The 24231-nt window shown below is 46.0% G+C and overlaps 1 protein-coding gene across 4 annotated transcripts in view; it reads left to right on the forward strand.

The window, feature by feature from the left end:
• Nucleotides 1–24231, forward strand: part of RASA1 (RAS p21 protein activator 1) — a 140788-nt gene that overhangs the window by 90524 nt on the left and 26033 nt on the right. For all 4 annotated transcript variants that reach the window (XM_040341806.1, XM_040341813.1, XM_040341820.1 and 1 more), the window contains exons 13-18: nt 11779–11856; nt 13741–13898; nt 21382–21458; nt 21555–21727; nt 22350–22509; nt 23597–23739. In XM_040341806.1, the coding sequence (XP_040197740.1) occupies nt 11779–11856; nt 13741–13898; nt 21382–21458; nt 21555–21727; nt 22350–22509; nt 23597–23739 (789 nt within the window). The remainder of the gene's footprint in view (nt 1–11778; nt 11857–13740; nt 13899–21381; nt 21459–21554; nt 21728–22349; nt 22510–23596; nt 23740–24231) is intronic.

The following is a 24231-nucleotide window of genomic DNA, read 5'->3' on the forward strand; positions in this document are numbered from 1 at the left end:
ATTAACCTACCTGAGCCCATTTTTGCAAAGATTATCTGGGTTCTTGGGCTTTTTACGGCATCTAGCATTTGAAAAAGAAGAAAGGTGGGACTTTAACTGAAGCCTGTCATAAATAATAATGACAATAAATGAAAACATTTTTTTTTGTAGAAATGACAAATATATTTATAGTCAAAAAGTCTTGCGTATAAAATGTTTACAACATGGGGTACTCGTAGTCAATAAACATTGGCATATAGGATACAAACCAAATATTGAAAATCCACATATAGACATAATTAATAAAATATAAACATGATTGATAATAAATTCATGAATTGCTCATACAATGCAGGATTGAAGTCAGATATGTCTTGGCACCTATTATTTATAGTGGAAAAAGGAAGCCCAAAGGCTTCCTCCCTGTATAGCTGTGCATTGCTGAAAGATGGTGGATGGGCGAACAACACAGGAAGTGAAGTGGATGATGATGACACAGTTTTGTCTTTTTAAGACGTGCAGCATATCTTAAAGGAAAAATGTTTTTTTGCTGAAATTACTGTTTACAGGGTATAGAGACATAGTTAACTGATTCCTTTTAAAAATTATTAAAAATAGATAATCAATCATATAATGCAGTGGTCCCCAACCTTTTTGGCACCGGGGACCGGCTGCATGGAAGAAAATTTTCCAAGGCCCGGTTGGGGATGGCATGCGGGGGGTAATCGATTTTTCGCGGGCAATTTGTCAGCGCATTATTTCTATTTATTACATTGTAGTAAAAAATAAAGTTAAACCCACCATAATGCAGAATCAGTGGGAGCTTTGAGTGTGTCACTTGCCATGCTGCCTGCCACCAGATGCGGATTGTCACTTGCCATGCTGCCTGCCACCAGATGCGGATTGTCACTTGCCATGCTGCCTGCCACCAGATGCGGATTGTCACTTGCCATGCTGCCTGCCACCAGATGTGGTAAGGCCCCAACAGATGAAGCTAGTGCCCCCACTAGGCCCTGCTCACACTCACCCTGTCACTGGTAGTGTTGTCCTACTCTGGGCTCCCCCATTAACAGTACTATCATCTGCCCCTATTTATATCATAACCCCACATTACAGTCCTCCGCCCCCCCCCCACATTATAGTCCTCAGCCTTCCCCCCCCCCCCCCACACATTACAGTCCTCAGCCTTCCCCCCCCACACACATTACAGTCCTCAGCCTCCCCCCCCCACACATTACAGTCCTCAGCCTTCCCCCCCCCCCCACACATTACAGTCCTCAGCCTTCCCCCCCACACATTACAGTCCTCGGTTCCGTCCCCCACACATTACAGTCCTCGGTTCCGTCCCCCACACATTACAGTCCTCGGTTCCGTCCCCCACACATTACAGTCCTCGGTTCCATCCCCCACACATTACAGTCCTCGGTTCCATCCCCCACACTTAGGGACAGATCAGAGGGAGGCACAGCATGAGGAGAAAAGTTGCAGGGAGGGAGGCGGGACAGTTCTGGATGGAGGGCCGAGGTAACAAACAGGTGATTGGCTGCTAGGATGAAGGACAGTCCTGGCAGCCAATCACCTGTTTGATAACCTCGGGCAGCTCCGCCCTTCACACAGAATTGTTCCGCCTCCCGCTGTCGGCTCTATGAGTGACGCAGGAGGAAGAAAAGTCTCCTTGCGGTCCGAATGGCAGAGTGCCGCGGTTAGGGTTGCCACCTTTTCTGCAAGCCAAACCCGAACACTTTTGCGGCGCCAATTTTTTTGTAGTACATACTATAGGATTGATAAATACCTGGGACACCTTGTGGGTTAACTCAAAGAGAGTAGTAATCAGAATGGACAGTGTCAGTAGGGCAGTGGACGGTGTCAGTAGGGCAGTGGACGGTGTCAGTAGGGCAGTGGACGGTGTCAGTAGGGCAGTGGACGGTGTCAGTAGGGCAGTGGACGGTGTCAGTAGGGCAGAGGACGGTGTCAGTAGGGCAGAGGACGGTGTCAGTAGGGCAGAGGACGGTGTCAGTAGGGCAGAGGACGGTGTCAGTAGAGCAGTGGACGGTGTCAGTAGAGCAGTGGACGGTGTCAGTAGAGCAGTGGACGGTGTCAGTAGAGCAGTGGACTGTGTCAGTAGAGCAGAGGGCGGTGTCAGTAGGGCAGAGGGCGGTGTCAGTAGAGCAGTGGATGGTGTCAGTAGGGCAGTGGATGGTGTCAGCAGCATTGTACCTCCATCCAGATCAGACAGTGCCTGTGCCCCCCCCCCCCCCAATAGAAACCTCCATTAAAGCTGGACAACAAAAAAAAAACTTACCTTCCATGAGCCACTGCAAATATGTTTATGTGAACCTGTTAGGGGGCGCAGTCTGTAATATCATGCAAAAGCGTCCCAGTCCAGTGGCCCTCCATTCACTGTCTCTGGTGGCGCCGGCGGCTGGGTGGGAGAGAGAGCACAGACAGTGCTGTATGACCCAGCCGCAGGATATTAGCCCCCCTGGAGCCGGGGGAAGAAGGGGGGTGCATGTTGTTTGGGGGTAGCTGACAGAGGAGGAGTGGGGGGTGACCGAGAGGAGGAGTGGGGGGTGACCGAGAGGAGGAGTGGGGGGTGACCGAGAGGAGGAGTGGGGGGTGACCGAGAGGAGGAGTGGGGGGAGGGGGGGTGACAGAGAGGAGGAGAGGGGGGTGACAGAGGAGGAGAGGGGGGTGACAGAGGAGGAGAGGGGGGTGACAGAGGAGGAGAGGGGGGTGACAGAGGAGGAGAGGGGGGTGACAGAGGAGGAGGAGGGGGGTTCCAGAGAGGGGGTGACAGAGGAGGAGGGGGGTGACAGAAAGGAGGGAGGGGGGTGACAGAAAGGAGGAGGGGGGGTGACACAGTAGGAGGGGGTGACGGAGGAGGAGGGGGTGACAGAGGAGGAGGAGGGGTTACAGAGAGGAGGAGGGGTTATAGAGAGGGGGGTGACAGAGAGGAGGAGGGGGGTGACAGAGGAGGAGGAGGAGGGTGACAGAGGAGGAGGAGGAGGGTGACAGAGGAGGAGGAGGGGGGTGGGTGGCAGAGGAGGAGGGGGGTTACAGAGAGGGGGGGTGACAAAGGAGGAGGGGGGGGGTGACAGAGGAGGAGGGGTGGCAGAGGAGGTGGGGGGTTACAGAGAGGGGGGGTGACAAAGGAGGGGGGGTGACAGATTAGGAGGGAGGGTTACAGAGAGGGGGGGTGACAGAGGAGGAGGGGGTGACAAAGGAGGAGGGGGGGTTACAGAGGAGGAGGGGGGGTTACAGAGAGGGGGGTGACAGAGGAGGAGGGGGGTTACAGAGAGGGGGGTGACAGAGGAGGAGGGGGGTTACAGAGAGGGGGGTGACAGAGGAGGAGGGGGGTGACAGAGAGGGGGGTGACAGAGGAGGAGGGGTGACAGAGGAGGAGGGGGTGACAGAGGAGGAGGGGGGGGTGATTGATAGGAAGGGGGCTGACTGCCGCTGACAGAGCAGATGAGAGCGACCTTAGGACTGGAGACTCACAGCGTGAGGCAGGACTCGGGAAGGGGTAGCTGACGGGGGTTGTCTGACAGAGGGGGGGGGAGTAGCTGAGTAAGCTGACAGAGAAGGGCAGATGAAAAAGATACCTCAGTGAGGAGACATATCGGAGCACATGCCAGGCAAGGGGCGGGGCTACGGGCGGCCGCGATCAACCACAGTCAAACTCCAGCCCCGCTCCAATCACGGACCCTCGTAATCTCGTGTGCGCCGCCCGCAAGTGACCTATTCAGCCAATCACAGGCTGAATAGGTATGCCTGCCGCTCGCCGCTGAGCCCGGCTCAGATGCGGAGCGCACAGGCATTACTGTGTGTGTGACGTGACCCTGTAATACTGATGGCGGTCGCGGGAATCGGGTTGCCCCGGTTATATGTGCCCGGGTTTCAGGCGGGTCAAAAATGGACAGGTGGCAACCCTAGCCCGCGGTCCGCATGTGGGGCTCTCTCATGCCGCCTGCTCGCGGCCCGGCTGCAGAAGTGCCGCGGCCCGGTAGTGGGCCGCGGACCGGGGGTTGGGGAACACTGATATAATGTACCTGTAGTTTCAGTTTCGTTTTTGCATGTTTCCTGCTTCTCTGCTGTACAGAGCCAATACAGGGCAGTGATGGTTTGGAAAACGAAACTGATTGGTGTTGAGGGGTTTTAGACACACAGAAATCACACCTCCTTGATTAGTGACCACAGAGAGAAAGCTCCCATGACTTTTTTCATCAGGAAACAGACAACCAGAAAGTGTTCAGAAACAGAGAAGGATTAGAGCAAAAACGAACAATGAGGACATGAAACCAAGACTGCAGTAAGGTAAAGGAAGCTATTTAGCTAAAAAAAAAAAAAAAAAAATTCTTTAGTGACCCTTTAAGACAATAGTATGGCTACTATTTTGTAAGTGCAACTTATTCATTTTATTAAATATATTTATTCCAATTAGTGCACTATGGGAGCTTCTCTTTTTTATGTTTTTGAGCACTTGAGCCCTTTTGCAGCATGTCATGCACGACCAGTGCACACACTACACTCACAAGAACCATGTTGTGGCGATCCGAGCTGTCCTCCTGGCTCTCACCTTTGGTCTCTATATGGGGGGTTCCCACCTCAACCCCCCAGGCAGACATCTCATCTGAGGGCCCCAAAATCCCCCATGGAGGAGCTGGTTTCTAAGTAATGGACACATTGCTATTCCCTCTTTCAGAGGGCACTACATGGTAATTGATATTTATTTATTCCACAGTACCATCTTGCAATATATTCCTGATGAGTGGCTGAAATGCAACGAAACGCATTGAGTTTCAATAATAAATGCAAAGACATACCTGGCTTCAATCCTGCCTTTCTTTTATATATAAAGTGTATTGCGATGTATGAGTAATTCATGAATTCTTTTTATCAATAGTCTTTAATTAATTATGTCTATACGTGGATTTGCAATATTTGGTACGTTTTGTATCCTATATCATGTTTATTGACTATGAGTACCCCATGTTGTAAACACGATTTTATACGCAAGACTTTTTGACTACAAATATTATTATAATGGATTGCTATAAATGTGTTTTCATGATTTGATATGTTCAAATGGGATCCTGACAGTAAAATATACTATTTCTACAAAAAGTTTATCCTTATTTATAATGACAGGCTTCATTTAAAGTCCCAACTTTCCTCTTTTATGTCTGAATTTATATTGGGGATGGAGGCCTGTCATTATCATTAGATAAGGTTGTGCCAGGTCACACTCTTGGCATCTAGCATTTGTTTTTCTGTGACTTGTTGCTGATGTTTTGGCTGGTTTGTTGCTCACCCCTTGAATTATTGCTTGTCATGTCCCATGATCTAAGAATCAATTTGTGTGTATACAATTCGGATAATATGTATTTTGGCTTGCCCTATAAATTCTACCTCTTTGTTTACAGCATGTCTCTCCCCTCTTTTCTCTGTGATATCCTTATTGTATAATAAAGAAAAAAAACCTGGGCCCTCATAGTGTTAGAAGGGTTATATGGGTACCTTTAGGGGCACAGTCCCAGCAAAGCTTTTCCCCCAGTGTCTTAATTTCATGAAGTTTGCAGCACATAATTCATAGTTTTAAGAATCAATCCCTGCTTTCATGCAGTGTGATATGCTTTCCCCCAGCCCTGTAAATGCTAGTTTTTGCTGGAAAACTAGCTTTATCTTCTATAGAGAAGTGGGGAAAAAAATGATAAAAATAACACACTCCTAAGATCAAGTATTACAATTATTACCCTCTTTAGATCATAGATGAGTCTTTAGATGTACTTTTAAAGCCGTTTACACACGATCGGTTTGTCTGATGAAAACAGACCGATGGACTGTTTTCATCGGACAAACCGATTGTGTGTGGGCCCCATCGGTCTTTTTTCCATCGGTGTTAAAAAATAGAACATGTTTTACATTTTTCCTATGGATAAAACATACAGGAAAATCTGATAAAGATTTAAAGTGATTCAGCGCTGGAAAATATAAATAAAAATAAAAATAAATTGCAAGCCAGCACTGCAGATATAATCCCAAAAAATATCTCAAAAGTGAATGAATAAATAAATAGTGCAGCGCAAGTGAATAAATCTAAAAATACAAATTATAACACAATAATTCAAACTATTTAAATAAAGTCCATAAAGTGCAAAGTGATAAAGGTGCTCCGAAAAACACAATAGTGATAAATGGTGCAGAAATCTTCATCAGATCTGTGACCCATAGGACAGGATTATCCTCCACCAAGGCTAATGGGTGGCCTCTCACCTCAACACTTCGACCTGTGGCTAGGTCAAAGGGCAAAAAGCAAATCCTCCAAAGAATAGTAATCAGCTTACATGGGCTCAACTCCAAAGCGTCCACCAGATGGAACCAGCGAGCAATATGCAAGGCAACACTCTCCCATACAACATTATTGTCCTGCACTCTAAACCGAGTGCAGGGATAACAGCTAGTACCGGAGCTCAGCGTCCGGATCAATGTAGACAGCGTGTGAGGTCTCTGTGAGGCAAACGCGGGTGACGTCGACGTAGCTCCTCCCCCTCGTACGCGTTACGTCCCAGTGTGGGCGGGACTTCATCAGCGTAGGGCGGGGATCAACGTGAACGTGCCGCAGCACAATATATACCATGCGGTTACCATAGCAGCACCAACATGGGCCTAATTAACTAGCGCCATCTTGTGTCTGCAAAGCAGAACATCAGACAAAGGATAAAATCCTAAAGGGCAAGGTTACATTGGGCAATATCATTAAAAATAGCCTAAGACTAGCGCCATCTTGTGTTTATAAGAAAAACACCAGACAAAGGATACTCAAATCCTAAAGGACAATAATCAGGCAATCAAATTTAAAAAACAGAAATTGGTAACAAAATTAAAAATTAAAAGACGTCATCCGCCTTTACCTCACCTAAACCTTAATTGACATCACATATTCACAATATATAACTGCATTAACGTTTATACAATATAAAGGCAGTTAAAGTTAAATAGACATTTAAATATAAAAATTTAATAAAAATATCCAAATACAATTCAGATAGCCATATAATCCCCAATACACTTCTACAACGGTTAGATATAAAACAGTTGAGATCGAACTCGACGTTCAATCCCAACGGTACAGAAACCTTCATCTCATATATCCAATACGATTCTCGTCGACTCAATTGTCGAATATAATGACCTCCTCTCCAGTGTCTGGAGACTTTCTCTATACCCCAGAATTTAAGGCATTTGGGGTCCCTCTGATGATGGTCTCTAAAATGTTTAGATACACTGTGGGTCTTGATGCCACGCTTAATGTTGCTCACATGCTCGCCCACTCTCACGTGCAGCTCATGTGAGGTGCGCCCTATGTACTGTAACCCACAGTCGCACTCGAGCATATAAACTACGCCCTCTGTTGCGCAGGTGATTAGCTGCTTTATCGGATACTCTACATGGGTTACATTGGAAACAAATGTTTTGCGTTTTTTGATATTCCGTTTTGCATGTTTGCATGTGCCACACCTGCCACAGGCATAAAACCCTGACAAGAAATTAAAAAGCCTGGGACGAGGGATGACAGGAGGATCAGTGACTCCAGGGGCCAATCTATCTCTCAAAGACGGTGCTTTCTTATAAATAAATTGTGGGCGCTCTGGAAGAGCAGGACCAAGAATTAGATCTCCCTTTAATATTGGCCAATATTTGGCAACAATTTTTTCGAATGCTTTATGTTGAACATTAAAATCCAATAGCATCTTAAAATTTGTTTTTCCTAAATCATCTTTGGGAGGGTTATCCTGTATCATCAGATATCTATCTGTGGTCCTAACTTTTTCTATTTCTTGCTCTATCAAGGGCTTAGAATATCCCTTTGCAACAAACCTAGTGGCCAGCTCACGGGACTGCACCAGGAAATCAGACTCCCTGGAGCAGTTTCTCCGCAATCTCACGAATTGGCCACGAGGTATGTTACACAGCCACAATCTGTGGTGGCAACTAGTCAATTGGATATACCCATTCCTATCCACCGACTTAAAGTGGTTTTTAGTCACCAATCTAGATTCAGACTTGGATATCTCCAAGTCAAGAAAGGTCACCTGTTCCGTAGAAACGGTCCAGGTCAAGACTATACCCAAATGGTTAGAATTCAACCTTGTCATGAAGGCATTCAAAGATGGCATATCGCCTTCCCAGATAAGCACCAAATCATCTATATACCTTCGATAACAGCGGAGCTGAGACGGCATGTCATGGAAGATCGCATCTCGCTCCCAGTGGGCCATAAATAAATTGGCCACACTGGGAGCGAAACGAGCCCCCATTGCCACTCCGCAGCGCTGAAGAAAAAACTGCTTATCAAACCAAAAATAGTTTTTGAGTAAACAAAATTCCAAACTATCCAAAAGGAAACGTACATGCTCAGGATCCAGATTAGTGGAATCCAGAGCCCATGCAACTGATGTAAAGGCTGCATCGTGCCCTATAATGGTGTACAAAGACCCCACATCAGCTGTCACCAGTATCGTTTCAGATGTACACGTGATGGAACTCAAAATTTGGATAATTTGCTTAGTATCTCGTAGATACGCAGGCAATTTGCAAACTAACGGCGGATATTTTTGGTTTTATAAGCAGTTTTTTCTTCAGCGCTGCGGACTGGCAATGGGGGCTCGTTTCGCTCCCAGTGTGGCCAATTTATTTATGGCCCACTGGGAGCGAGATGCGATCTTCCATGACATGCCGTCTCAGCTCCGCTGTTATCGAAGGTATATAGATGATTTGGTGCTTATCTGGGAAGGCGATATGCCATCTTTGAATGCCTTCATGACAAGGTTGAATTCTAACCATTTGGGTATAGTCTTGACCTGGACCGTTTCTACGGAACAGGTGACCTTTCTTGACTTGGAGATATCTAAGTCTGAATCTAGATTGGTGACTAAAAACCACTTTAAGTCGGTGGATAGGAATGGGTATATCCCATTGACTAGTTGCCACCACAGATTGTGGCTGTGTAACATACTTCGTGGCCAATTCGTGAGATTGCGGAGAAACTGCACCAGGGAGTCTGATTTCCTGGTGCAGTCCCGTGAGCTGGCCACTAGGTTTGTTGCAAAGGGATATTCTAAGCCCTTGATAGAGCAAGAAATAGAAAAAGTTAGGACCACAGATAGATATCTGATGATACAGGATAACCCTCCCAAAGATGATTTAGGAAAAACAAATTTTAAGATGCTATTGGATTTTAATGTTCAACATAAAGCATTCGAAAAAATTGTTGCCAAATATTGGCCGATATTAAAGGGAGATCTAATTCTTGGTCCTGCTCTTCCAGAGCGCCCACAATTTATTTATAAGAAAGCACCGTCTTTGAGAGATAGATTGGCCCCTGGAGTCACTGATCCTCCTGTCATCCCTCGTCCCAGGCTTTTTAATTTCTTGTCAGGGTTTTATGCCTGTGGCAGGTGTGCCACATGCAAACATGCAAAACGGAATATCAAAAAACGCAAAACATTTGTTTCCAATGTAACCCATGTAGAGTATCCGATAAAGCAGCTAATCACCTGCGCAACAGAGGGCGTAGTTTATATGCTCGAGTGCGACTGTGGGTTACAGTACATAGGGCGCACCTCACATGAGCTGCACGTGAGAGTGGGCGAGCATGTGAGCAACATTAAGCGTGGCATCAAGACCCACAGCGTATCTAAACATTTTAGAGACCATCATCAGAGGGACCCCAAATGCCTTAAATTCTGGGGTATAGAGAAAGTCTCCAGACACTGGAGAGGGGGTCATTATATTCGACAATTGAGTCGACGAGAATCGTATTGTATATATGAGATGAAGGTTTCTGTACCGTTGGGATTGAACGTCGAGTTCGATCTCAACTGTTTTATATCTAACCGTTGAGAAGTGTATTGGGGATTATATGGCTATCTGAATTGTATTTGGATATTTTTATTAAATTTTTATATTTAAATGTCTATTTAACTTTAACTGCCTTTATATTGTATAAACGTTAATGCAGTTATATATTGTGAATATGTGATGTCAATTAAGGTTTAGGTGAGGTAAAGGCGGATGACGTCTTTTAATTTTTAATTTTAATTTTGTTACCAATTTCTGTTTTTTAAATTTGATTGCCTGATTATTGTCCTTTAGGATTTGAGTATCCTTTGTCTGGTGTTTTTCTTATAAACACAAGATGGCGCTAGTCTTAGGCTATTTTTAATGATATTGCCCAATGTAACCTTGCCCTTTAGGATGTTAACCTTTGTCTGATGTTCTGCTTTGCAGACACAAGATGGCGCTAGTTAATTAGGCCCATGTTGGTGCTGCTATGGTAACCGCATGGTATATATTGTGCTGCGGCACGTTCACGTTGATCCCCGCCCTACGCTGATGAAGTCCCGCCCACACTGGGACGTAACACGTACGAGGGGGAGGAGCTACGTCGACGTCACCCGCGTTTGCCTCACAGAGACCTCACACGCTGTCTACATTGATCCGGACGCTGAGCTCCGGTACTAGCTGTTATCCCTGCACTCGGTTTAGAGTGCAGGACAATAATGTTGTATGGGAGAGTGTTGCCTTGCATATTGCTCGCTGGTTCCATCTGGTGGACGCTTTGGAGTTGAGCCCATGTAAGCTGATTACTATTCTTTGGAGGATTTGCTTTTTGCCCTTTGACCTAGCCACAGGTCGAAGTGTTGAGGTGAGAGGCCACCCATTAGCCTTGGTGGAGGATAATCCTGTCCTATGGGTCACAGATCTGATGAAGATTTCTGCACCATTTATCACTATTGTGTTTTTCGGAGCACCTTTATCACTTTGCACTTTATGGACTTTATTTAAGTAGTTTGAATTATTGTGTTATAATTTGTATTTTCAGGAAAATCTGATAGTCTGTGTGTAACTCCATGGGAGAAAAATCCACGCATGCTCAGAATCAAGTCGACGCATGGTCGGAAGCATTGAACTTCATTTTTTTTTCAGCTCGTCGTAGTGTTGTACATCACAGCGTTTTTGACTGATGGTGTGTAGGCAAGACTGATGTAAGTCAGCTTCATCCGATATCCAACGAAAAAATCCATCGGATTAGATTCCATCAGATATCCGATCGTGTGTACAGGGCGTAAGAGTTTTAGTAATAGGTGACTGAAGATATTGTTTTTTAGGGTTAGAAATGTGTAGCCCAGATGGAAAGAATCTAGTTATTTTTCCTGCTCATTGCTTTGCATGACGTTGAGTCCAAACTCAAAACACTTGTCTGTCTGTAAAAGGACAAACATCTGTCACCTCGGGTTTACCATATATTTTCAGTCATTTTTCAACATCTAAATTGAGTCTTGTTTTTTTTGTTATTTCTGTATCATTCACTGTGTTTAAGGTGACAGATATGCAATTGCTACATACATTTACCTGCTAACATTTGATATCAAACTGGGGAAAGCAGTTATTCCTTTAAGAACAGTTTTTTTTTTCCTAAATTTTGTTGCTTACTTGATATGCATTTAGCATCTGCAGCATTTTCTAACTATTTTTATAAATATTGATTCAGATGGCTCAATATGCCTGGACACTCCTAGTCTTTGTAACTAGACCCCTTGATTCTAACATTGGTAATGGCAAATGTTTTGTAGTGTTCTATACATAACCAACACCCTGTTCTCCCTTGATGAATCCCATTTATCCAAGTCTGTTAAGATGGGGTTTCTACCTTGGTTTCAAAATGTCAGCTTCATAAGAGTAGCTAAATGGCTTTCTCTTAGTCTTGTGCTTTAACTTCCATTTTTCCTATACTAGGATTGGATGAAAAGTCTTCAGGCATTTTGTAGCTTACGGAAGACAACACAAGCCACATCCAATAAGCGTCTTCGACAGGTTTGTATTTAAGTAAATATTGCAAAGCTGTTGTGTGAAAGCAACAAACACTTAATGGCTTAGATTCAAAACCGAACTGCAGGCAAACTGTTCAAGTATTTTTTTTTTATTAGGGCGGAGAGGGATTAAATACCTGTCTGGTTTTATTTGTTGTCTGTGTCCTCTTTAGAGAGATTCACCCTCTCTATTTATTTGTCCTTTTTTATATTATCACTGAGTGTGCAAGTGAAAGAAATTCACATATTTCGGGTTGTCATCAGAACAGAACTAGAGGGGAAATCTTCCATTGGGGACATTGATTCTGGTGACAGTCGAAAATTGCCTCACTTTGGAGAGATTTTGAGTCATTTTCTTTCTGGCTATAAGAATGGAAGTGACAGGAAATCTTCCTATTGGGATACAGATGAAAAACACAAAGACAAGGGTTAAACTCCCCTACTGTATCCAAATGGGGAAAAAAAGTTTGCTCTTATTTGTACTTTACTATCCTGCTGTAATACCCACGTATAAATGGCCTCATCTGTTTAAGTAGTTCTTTCCATCCATTTTTGACAGTGCAACCAGGAAAGTGATGCCACTTTTTCTGTTGGGGTGACTTAAGGAATAGTGATGGGCTCAAGCGTATTGGATGAAACTGTCGCTGCACACCGCCAATCATAGACAGTGAGGCATTTTCTGACCGAAAGCTGCACATACGCGCTGCCTATGAGTGGCAGTGTGCATTGGCGGCTTCCTGGGGGGGGCTTGATCCAAACACGCCTGAGCCCATTCCTATTAAGGAATAGTGTGTTCACCTCCCCCAACCACAGCTTACTGATTGGACAGTGAAGGAGCAGCCAGCACACTGATGGGTCATTAGCTCTGTTTGTGCTCTCTACTACTACTACTCATAATATTCCTTGTCTGCACATGGACAATGCAGTGTGGTTTGTCTCCTACTGCCTCCCCTCCCAGTACTGCATTTAATACTTTCACTTAAAGTGGACCTTCATTTTTATTTATTTTTTTCAACTTTCCAGCTATTAAATCTTCTGCCTGCAAAACATTTTTTTTACTGCCGGTAAATACCTTGTACTGCACACTTCATGTTTCTTGTCTTGTCATTGGCCTAGGCTTATGACCTCTTGCACAACTCTCTCCCTCTCACGCGTCTGCCAGGAAAGGAGGGGGGGTGAGTAACCAAGAGGGCTAATGAAAGCTGCAGAGCTGGAGGTGTGCCTCTTTGTGAATCGAGGAAATTAACAGGCAGCAGCTTGAGCTGTCCGACTCAGTGGCAGGAGATTTCTGCAGCATATTTGGCAAGTGCAGAATCACATTATATATTAAATATGCAAAGTGGTTGGAGGGAAGCTTCAGAATGGCAAAGATTTTTTTTTTTTTTTTTTACAAATTATGTGACTTTTTTTTTGCTACTTTCACTGTCGGATGCCACTCCCTTGAAGTAAAATCATCCTCTGGACAACTGACACTTTCTGGAATTTGTTGATCTCTTGTGTCCCCAGCTACACTCAGTAGTTCCTCCCCTTGATCCTTGTCATTCTAGGACATACTAGTGACTTGAACATTGATTGGCATTCACAGGAAAGAGCTGGGTGAGTTTTGCCCTAGTACAGGATAGCTTTCTGACAGGAAGTGATGTCACAGGTAATGTCGTGGCACTTCCTATTTTTTAAAAATGCACTGTATTGGGATCACAAGCCAAGGAGACAGTACTGAGGTAAATGACAAACCAGTGCCGTTTAGGAATTTCACCTAGTGCTTAAGTGGTTAAGTATTCAAAGCAGAGCCAGTACTAACTGCCTAGGTTTCTTAGATTGAAACACTGTTCTTATTGAGTGAACATTTGTGCTACAGTCTAAACAAGCATTGCATTCCTCTTTTCAGGTCAGCAGTCTCCACTTGCACATAGAAGAAGCACACAAGCTCCCAGTCAAACATTTCACTAGTCCGTACTGCAATATTTACCTGAATAGTGTTCAGGTAGCCAAGACACATGCTCGTGAAGGCCAAAATCCTGTTTGGTCAGAAGAGTTCTTCTTTGAGTAAGTTTTATGACCTGAATATATTTTGGGTAAAACTGTGTTTTTTCAATCCTTTTTTATGCTGTTCTTATTTTTTACCAAGTATGTCTCATTTAAAAACTGTCCTTTCCATTTCTATAACTGATATGTACACTTAATATTAAAGAAAGAGTTAACCCTCCGTACACACGCTCGACTTTCTCAGCAAGAACCAGTAAGAAAACTGCTGGCAGAGCTTTCTTGCAGAGTAAACTGAGGGTGTGTACGAGGCTTTCAGGTTTCTTGTCAGGAAATCTGCCCAGAATAGAGATCCTGCTCTCTATTTTCTCGTCGAGATTCTTGTCTGCCTGTTTCCCGACGAGAAACCCGAGCGTCTGTATTTACCTGTCGCCGTGGAAACCCGCGCATGCTCGAAATGACTTTGACGCTTGCGCGGTAGCTTTCACGGCATAGGTAGGGTGAAGCAAGATGGTGGCGACTGCATCGAATGTAACGAGCACATGCTAGTCGTACGCGATGACGTCCGTGTTCTTGCCTTTAAAAAGAACCGCGGTTCTTTTGAAATGAGTGTGTGTACACTCAGGTGGCAAGAGACTCTTGCCAAGAATCTCGTCGGGGGGGAAAAACGTTTTTTCTCTTATCGGCCATGGACGGACACAGCTCCTTAAATCTTGACAAGTGGGTTATGTTCCCTGTTTACAGGAGAGTACTAGGCAGAAACATGTTGGATAATTAAATACATGTTACATTAACAGAGTTAATGTCCCTCCAGACATAACCCTCCTCACTGCAGCATGCAGCCTCGGTTTCGTTCTGCCTAGCAAGGAAAAGGACGTATGGCTCACTTTGGGCCCAGCGCCCCGAGGAGACATTTTATTTTACTTTTTCTTGAAGAATCTTCTTTCAACTGTCGGCTGAGAGACAGACTGGATAATATAGATCCTTGTAGTCTACTCAGTCCAACCAGCAAGCTTGGGCACACCTTTGCAAAGAGGCTGGGTCTGCCACGCCATACCCCATGACTCCTGGGGTGGCCGGTGAGCTTTGCTCCGAGGTCCACATATGACTGGGCTGTGGTGTTGTCTCACTCACAGTGGACCGGGCCGACAGCTATCTCCATTGCGGTTGTAGTTCTGTCAGGAATGCGTCAGCGGGTCCTCGCTCGAAGAGGTAAGTACAGTCCCTCCCGCTTCGGTGGGTTGGTACGGCTGGGCATTCCTGGGGTTCGGGGGTGGTCTTCTACCTTTCCTGCTCCTTTGCATTGCTAACATTGCCGCTGTCGGGGGGGGGGGGCGGGGGGCTTCCTGAGGGGACTGTTATCTGGCTTGTGTTTTTTCTTTTTTGTATGGGGCTTTCCTGTGAGGGGTTTTTCACTGTTAAAAAGCCCTAGGAGGCTTTTCCTGCTTAAAGCGGATGTGCCATGGGAAAAAAATATTAAAAGCCAGCAGCTACAAATACTGCAGCTGCTGACTTTTAATATTAGGACACTTACCTGTCCTGGAGTCCAGCGCCGATCGCAGCAGAGGACGAGCGATCGCTCGTCTCTCTGCTGTTCCCCCCGCCATCCACGCCGAGGGAACCAGGAAGTGAAGCGCTGCGGCTTCACTGCCCGGTTCCCTACGGTGCATACGCGAGTCGCGCTGCGCCTGCCGATTGGCTTACACGCTGTGTGCTGGGAGCCGAGTGTTTCCAGCACACAACGGGCGACAGACGGGAAGTCAGAAAAACCCGTCTTTTGCCCGTAGCGTGTGGCCGGAAGTGGGTGCAAATACCTGTCTTTAGACAGGTATCTGCACCCCCCTCCCCTCTGAAAGGTGTCAAATGTGACACCGGAGGGGGGGAGGGTTCCGATCAGCGGGACTCCACTTTAGGGTGGAGAACCGCTTTAAACGCAGCATTTTGAAAACTCTCATTGGCGGCCATTTTGTCGTAGCCGCGCTATGGCGCAGCTTACATTGCGGTCGTCCATTTTCCTCTGGCCGCGTTCTGATCGCTCGGCGGCCATCTTGGAGTAGTCCTGATCCCTAGTGCTGTATACAGCGCACACCGGTCCCTGCAGATGCCGCACGGTTACCTCACGGTTCTTTTCCTCTCACACGCTGTGTGCGGACAGCAGCGCTGGGCAGTCTCCTCCTGAGGTGAGTCCCCTGGTCAGCGCAGCAAGTGGGTGAGATGCCCTGAATAGGGCTCTAGGAGCTTCTGTTTGTAATGACAGGTGTGCATATTATACATACACACTATGTAAATATTATTATTATTATTATTTGGAGTCAGTATCTGGGTCCTTCCCCAACATGCTGGTGGTGGCAGCAAGTGTTGGCACCTGGGATTCCCACAGAGGTTTTATTGTTAGTCCTGGACACGTTTGTGCCAGGGTGAGGGTGGACTGTGGACGGGCGGTAAAAGAGTGCCCCCTTACCCCGTTATCCCCTGGGGAGTGCTCTGTTATGGAGCCATGGACCAGGTACTTGGGTAATAAAAATAAAAAAAGAAGCAGGATAAGGCATTTATGGGTGCGCTTCTCACTGCTGCAAGGGGCTCTCTTAAGCTGGATAGTGCAGCTGGGTTTCTGCTGAGGGCTCTTTTTTTTTCGGATCACACAAATCAGACCGCTCTGTGTAGTTTTTTTTCCTTCTGTGCCCTTCTTTGATAATTTCTAAGAGGCGGAATGAGAAAAGCCGCTGAAGGCTTTTGTAGTCCCTCACCGCTGGGCGGTTCAGTGCCCCTTTGAGGAGATTCTTCTCCGGTGGTGGACCCTCCGGGTGTCATGTATAGGTGACCACTCTCCCTATTGCGGGAACCCCCGCTTGTATGGATCTGACTGATAGAAGATCCGAAGTACTGACCCGTTCCTTGTTTACCATGCTGGGGTCTGACTTGCGGCCTATTGTGGCCACTACTCTGGGGTCTCAGTCACTCACTGAGTGAGCATTTTGCACCAGACAGTGGAGGAGCACCGACTCTCTCCCGAAGTTATTAGGCTAGTGGACCAGCTGGTCCAGGGCTTCATATAGGTCTGTGATGCTTCATTGAATGCTGTGCCCTTGTTATCCAGGGCTTCTGTTTCAGAATGGGTTTTATGCACACGGTGGTGTAGTGGTTAACTCCATTACTTGGCAGCAAGAGAGTCATTGGTTCGAATCTGGACACGGACGCCAATCTGCCTGGAGCTTGCATTGTCGCTCCCTGTGTCTGCGTGGGTTTCCTCCGGGTACTCCGGTTTCCTCCAAAAGCATGTGTGCATACACCTACATAATATACATACACACTCTGTGTGTATTATTTAGGGGAAACCCTCCCAGGCCGTCAACGGCCCAGCTGGGGGACTAATCCGTCCCTGGGTGCTTAAGCCGATCATGCCGCCACCCAAATCCTGCCAATGTATGTAATCTTCCCTCCCTGTCTCTAGGTGGGAGGGGCAGCTTGCAGGTTCACAATTCGGTGAAACCTCCCTGCTCTCCGACCAGTCGGTCTGCTAGGTGGTCTCTTCGGAAGAAATAGATAGGGTTTCCACCTATCCACAGGACATAGTTCTTTCCTCGTGTCTTCCTCTCCCGGCCCGTCGGTCTGCCTTGGGCAGTGTGGGACTTGCTAAGCTGCGGGGTAATTTTACCTTTCCTGCAGGATGAGAGGTTTGGGGTTTTCTATGGGCCTCAGGCCCTGAATACCTTTGTAAACGTTAGGTAGTTCCGCATAGAATCCATTCGTTCTGTGGTAGCTGTGCTCCATTCGGGGGACGTCCTCGGACATCAGGGACGCATACATGCATGTCCCGTTTTTGTGCATGTCCATGGTTTTTCTGTGCTCCGTAATGAGAGAGGGTCTCTGTCAGCCTGTGGCCCTCCCTTTTGATCTGACGTCAGCACCATGGGTTTTCAGCTAGGAGCTCGCACTTAAACTAACTTTGGGACAGCGAGGCTTTGCCTCATTGGCTACTTGGACGACTTTCTTCTGAGAGCAGCTTCTCTCTCAGACCTAGTGGATGTGTTATTGCCCATTCAGACCCGCCGAAGATTCGGGTGGTTGTTAAAGGTTTAGGCCAGAAGGTGTAGCTCAGTGGCAGCAAGCCTGCCTTCCATGTGTGCGACCCAGGGTTCAAATCCTGGGCATGCTAGGTTCCGCGTTGGAGTATCTAGGGTTGATCCGGACGACTTGTGGCGAAGGTCCTTCTTCCCCTGGAGAAATTGCCAATACCTTCACCGCAGACTGAAGAGTCTGCATCATGCAATCGGTCTTCTCTCCGGGCACCTGCTGGTCCGGGGCCTGTGGGTAACCTCCTTCGAGGCGGTACTGTATGCCCAGTTCCACACTCGGGTTTTCCAGGGGTAATACTGTCCAGGTGGTAAAAATCTCTTGTCTCTGAAATCATCAGATTCCTGTGCGCCACCTAGTCAGAGTCTCTCTGAGTTGGTGACGGAGATCCCCAACTCTTCGGTCCGGGAAGTTGTTTCTTCCTTCCAGTGGTCGGTGTTTACGACGGATGCCAGCCTCACGGGTTGTGGGGGCACCTGGGGGGTCCAGTTGGCCCTGAGTCGCTGGACTTGAGTGGACCTACGGCCACACCTTCCTTTATTTTTCCCTGCTCTCGTCTGGTCTCGGTAGCTACCCAGGGTCGAGCCTGGATAGTGCCTGGGTGGGAGACTGCCTGGGAATACCAGGTGCTGTCTACCCTTCATTGTCCTACTATTTTAGGCGATTAGGCTATGCTTCTCCTCGTGGTCGAGGAGGTTGCAAGGTCGTCCGATCTAGTTTTAGCTGAAAAAAGCCACGACCGTGGCTTCGGTCTACCATCCGGTACACCGGCAGGCGGACTACTGGAGTCGCCAGATGCTGGACCAGGGCAACTGGTCTTTGTGCTTGGGGTGTTTCGGCTCCCTTGCAGGAGGTGAGCCTCACAGGGCATGGAACTCCTGGCCGCTAGTCTCCACCGCAAGATTGTCGAAGTTAGTGGCCAGGTCTAGTGATCTGGTACAGACACGTCAGTCAGGCTGGTGGCCCTGTGGTGTCTGTATCGGAGACTTTTTGCCGTTCCTCCATTGTAGTTGCTGTCTCGGCTTCTCCACAGAGTGGAGGCTGGGGAGATCCCGATGATTCTAATCGATCCAGATTGACCTTGGCGTCCTTGGTACGCCGATATAGGGCGCCTGGTAGCGGAGGTACCCTGGCGGTTGCCAGGGCGGGAGGTCCCTCTGTCTCGAGGTCCCATACTTCCTCCTGTTGTACAGTCACTGACTTGCTCAACATGGCTATTGGAAGCCAGACTTTAAGTGACCGGGGTCTGTCCGACTCGGTCATCTCAACAATGCTGAGGGCACGGTAGTCTTCTCACGGAGGATCTACCGTCGCACCTGGCAGGCCTACATCTCTTGGTGCGAAGGGGTGGAGTGACGTCCACGGACATACTCGATATAAAAATTGCTCAAAGCACCGTTTGGGGGCAGATTTCAGCCTTGGCTGTGTTCTTTTAGTGGCCCTTTCCCCTCTTGGCCCATCTCTTCCCTCATGAGTTTTGACTCTGGTGCTCTCGGTTCTTCAGGAACCTTCCTTTTGGAAACATCAGAGAGATTTTCTCTTGACCACTATCTCAGAAGGTGGCCCCTTTAGTGACCTTTACCTCTGTTAGAGGGGTTTCTGAGTTGGCAGTCTTGTCTTGCAAGCCGCAATGCTTGATCCTCCATAAGGATTAGGTGGTGGTGCGCCCGCAACCTTCCCTTCTTCCGAAAGGTGGTTTTGGCCTTTCGCCGGAATAAGGACATTGTTCTTCCATCCTTCTGTCCTCGGCCGGTGCATCCTACGGAGGTTGCCTTTCATACTTTAGGCGTGGTATGCGCTTTGCGGTTGTACCAGCCTGCTATGGCTCCGTTTCAGAGTTCTGACTCTTTTTTTGTGTCGGTGTCTGGTCCACAAAAGGGCCTGGCGGTCTCGTCGACCACCATTTCTCGGTGGATCAGGCAGGCTGTCATACAGGCCTACTTTCTTAAGGGACGGGCCCCCCTTTCCGGTCACGGCACTTTCGACCAGGGCAATTTGTGCTTCCTGTTTTTTTTTCCTGACATAATGCGTTGGTCTCACAGGTGTGCGAGGCGGCAACTTGCTCGTCCGTTCACGCTTTTTCCAGAATTTACATGGTTGCTGTGAGTGCATCTTCTAATGCTTTTTTCGGCCGCTCGTTTTTGCAGGCAGTTGTTTAAAGTTGCACCTCCTCCGTTGAGCTCTGCTTGTTTTGGAGTGAAGTTAAAATTGGTTTTACTGATATATTTCCCACCCCTCGTTTTTGACACTACTTGGAGACGTCCCACGTCAAGATTTAAGGAGCTGTGTCCATCCATGGACGATAAGAGAAAATCAGATTTTTTTGTACTCACCGTAAAATCCTTTTCTCTGAGTCCATGGACGGACACAGCTCCCACCCCTCCTTTTTAGGTTCGTACTGCTTGTTACGAATTGAGGCTGCATGCTGCAGTGAGGAGGGTTATGTCCTCACTGCAGTCACTGGATGAGCAAGAGAGCCAGGCGAGTAGCATAGTCAGAAAGAGTTCAGCAACAGCAGCCTCAATGTTTTGGCAGTAAAGGTTTCTTTTGAAGGGTGATGCCAACATTGTTGCTTCTGTTTGCTATCTCTGTTTGGTCTTGTCAGTATTTTACATTCTGTGGCAGGCTAGTTCTTCAGAGCAGTAAATCTCCCCAGACTGCCCACTTTGTATGTGGGATAAAGGGAAAACTAACATTTTTGAAAAACAAATGTTCATAGTGAATGAATATCTGCTATAAAACAACTGTTGGGAAAAAAAAAACAAAAAAAATAAACAAAGATCACCTAAAACCATTAGTTTCCTTTAGGATCCATTCATACCCCTCAATTGTGGTAACATTACATGTGTTAGCCTGTTGCTCAGTATAGTGTCGTACGCTGCATTGCACTTGGAGAAAATGGGGCAGATGTATTATTTTTTGTCATTGACAGCCTATTTGCATGGGCAGCAGTACTTCAATACAGATTAATATGGCAGAACATTAAGGTTTGAATGTTTCCTGCTAATCGGCACATATGACTTTTCAGCTATGTTTACTGGGGCCACATGCATGATGATGTTGTGAATAACTTATCTGGGAATGACTACAGCCCCATACACACTATTCAATTTTCTGCAGAGGTTTGTCTTCAGATTGTCCAAAACCATGTTGAACAAGGGCCTGTCTGATTGCATTCAAATTGAAACTCTTAAGGTTTGACCTCATTATTATATGGTTTTGGTAAATCTGAAGACAACAATCTGCAGAAAATCTAATGGTGTGTGTGGCGTCTTAGTCTGTTGTAACACAGTGACCATGTGGTAAACTCAATAACTTGTGCGATTCTTTACTTTCATTGTGTTTTTTTTTTTTTTTTTTTTTTTTAACTTGTATACGTATAATAAATGCGTAGTAGTCTGCTAAAACATTACCTAATATAAAGATTTGTTTTCGTTAAATTATTCAGTGGAAATATGTATTCTTTTCCTAGTGATTTATCGCCTGACATAAACAGATTTGAGATTAGCCTCAGTAACAAAACAAAGAAAAGCAAAGACCCTGACATTTGTGAGTATGGTTGTATATGTTGTTAAATATGCCACCATGAAGATGCATTCCTAGAATGTTCTACTTACCGCCAATTGTCATTCCCTATTGTTGCAGTATTTATGCGTTGCCAGTTACACCGATTGCAAAAAGGACATGCAATAGATGAATGGTTTCAGCTGAGTTCCCACATACCTCTGAAAGGTATTGAACCAGGGTCTTTGCGTGTCCGGGCAAGATACTCTATGGAGAAAATCATGCCAGAGGAAGAGTACAACGAGTTCAAAGAGGTATTGTTTTGCTATGTCTACCCAAAAAAAAATTTTGTCCAGAACTCCCTGTCTGCACTGCTCTGCGGTACTTAGGCCATCACAATGCTGCAATAGACTATAGAGAGCTGAGAGAATTAAAATGGAAACAAAGGTCTTCAGGCTTGACAATCTTGTTCCCTATTATATCTTCCTCAAGAATAAAATACAATTCAACTTGACTGGCAACAACTATACTTCAGTTCTTGGTCTTGCAATTAAAAAATGATTGCTATAAATAATCCAGCAGAGGGAGTGTGTGACCCCTTCTTAGCCCAAATCCAGTGATGAGTCTTGGATGGTGCTGGTTCCAATAGGTTTGTTTTTGGTGCACTTTTAAATAGCGTACAAAAGATGCAGCATTGCAGGTGATTTTATAACACAGCACAGTTGCACAGGATTTAGAGGGGAATCATTTTCGTACACTTTTGTTGTGCTGGAAAGGTGTGTTCTAGCATGGCAAAAGCTTTATAGTCTAAGCTAAGGGACTAGGTTATATGTCAGGATGAGCATTTACATTTGATTTTTACATAGTATTGTAGAACTACGTTATAAAATGTGTATTTGATTTATTGATTATGATTGCTTTTTCTTCTCTTTTTAGCTAATTCTTCAAAAAGAGCTACATGTAGTCACAGCATTATCACATGTGTGTGGACAAGATCGTACACTACTAGCTAGCATTTTATTACGGATTTTTCTACACGAAAAAGTGGAGTCATTACTTCTGCGAACACTAAATGACCGAGAGATTAGTGCGGAAGGTACTTTCTATACAGATCTTGATTACCAAATATTTGCTATTGTGTGCTTGGCAGAATACAAGTATAACAAATATAGTTGTGCTCATAAGTTGTCAGAATGTGTAAGATTTGGACAAGTTATCTGAATCGTATAGTACAGTATAGTTCAGGCTATACAAAGTATTTACTTATTCTGAACAAAAGAATAACTAACCACATCCCATGTGTATACTACTGTTACATATAACAATGCCAAAAAAATCCACAACAGTAGTAAGACTTTTTTGGCGTCAAACATATTCACAATGACCTACATAAAATATTTCCATTAAAATCTCAGTTTGATTAGAACATAAAAATTGGGTTTTTAATGTTCCTATTATTTTGAGTACATCGCAGGATACCGAGCACCATCATATCCACAATAGGGTTTTCCTTTAGGTGATTGTACCCTGGCAGAAAGACACACCTTGACATAACCCCTCCCAGCTTGGCAAGGGTTCCGTTTTTGTAGCAAACCATGATCCACAAGGAAAAAGGCTCAGGCCCCGTACACACGACCGAGTTTCTCGGCAGAATTCAGCCAGAAACTCGATCGGAGCTGGATTCTGCCCGAGAAACTCGGTCGTGTGTACACTTTTCAGCGAGGAAGCCGACGAGGAACTCGTCGGGCCAAATAGAGAACATGTTCTCTATTTCCTCGTTGTTCAATGAGGAAAGTCGGCCCGCCGAGATCCTCGGCGGCTTCAACACTGAACTCGACGAGGAACTCGATGTGTTTGGCACGTCGAGTTCCTCGGACGTGTGTACGGGGCCTCATACTGTAGCTGCTGACTTTTAATGAAAAGACTTTACCTGTCCAGGGATCCTGTGCTGTTCTCGTCTGGGCCAGTTCTTTAGTTTTCGGGTCCCTGGTGCGGCATTTTTTACTAAGGGATAGCCTGCTTTAACTCCTTGCGAATTCACATTCGGCTGCGCAGGCCACGCTGTGCTTTGGGAATGGTCTTGCAGCCTTTTGGGATCTGGGATCAGTTCTAACCTAGCTTTGTTATAGTTCAGTGTGAGAAATATGTCATCAATGTATGATTTTGCTTCTTTATCATTTTAGATGAAGCTACAACTCTGTTCCGTGCCACAACTTTGGCAAGCACGCTCATGGAGCAATACATGAAAGCTACTGCAACTCCATTTGTTCATCATGCTCTCAAAGACACCATTTTAAAAATAATGGAAAGCAAACAGTCTTGTGAGGTAAGTAAATGTGTACCAATGAGAAACAGCTTGGGGTTATGCACAGATAAATGAAACTTCAGTTGCAGGCTGTGCCACAGCTCAGCAGCTGTCTGCTGTTAAAAGACAGTCAAAGAATTAAGTGGCCTGTGCCATCCCTCTGCTGACCAGTCTGCAGTGGATTTTTTTCTACTTGTAAGGCTGGCCATATACTCTTCGACTGTCAGCCGGTTGAGCAGAAAGCAGCTGAGATTCGAACTGTTAATTGGCAGGCTGAATGTACCAAGTTGATCAATCAACTTGGGTACAACCAGCCTGCCGGATCCTTTGCGATTATTACTAGCTGCTGTTATAGCCGGTAGAGATAATCACTGTCTCTTCCCGGCTGGGATGGCTTCCGCCCCCGCTGAGAGCAGACGATTGCTCGGCAGGAGGGATTCCCTAGTCTGAACTTTCTGTGTTGGACAACCCATGATTGTATGAAAGAACTTTGCAACGTGTATGGCCTGCCTA

Source organism: Rana temporaria, chromosome 1, assembly GCF_905171775.1.
Source record: "Rana temporaria chromosome 1, aRanTem1.1, whole genome shotgun sequence".
Lineage (NCBI taxonomy): Eukaryota > Metazoa > Chordata > Amphibia > Anura > Ranidae > Rana > Rana temporaria.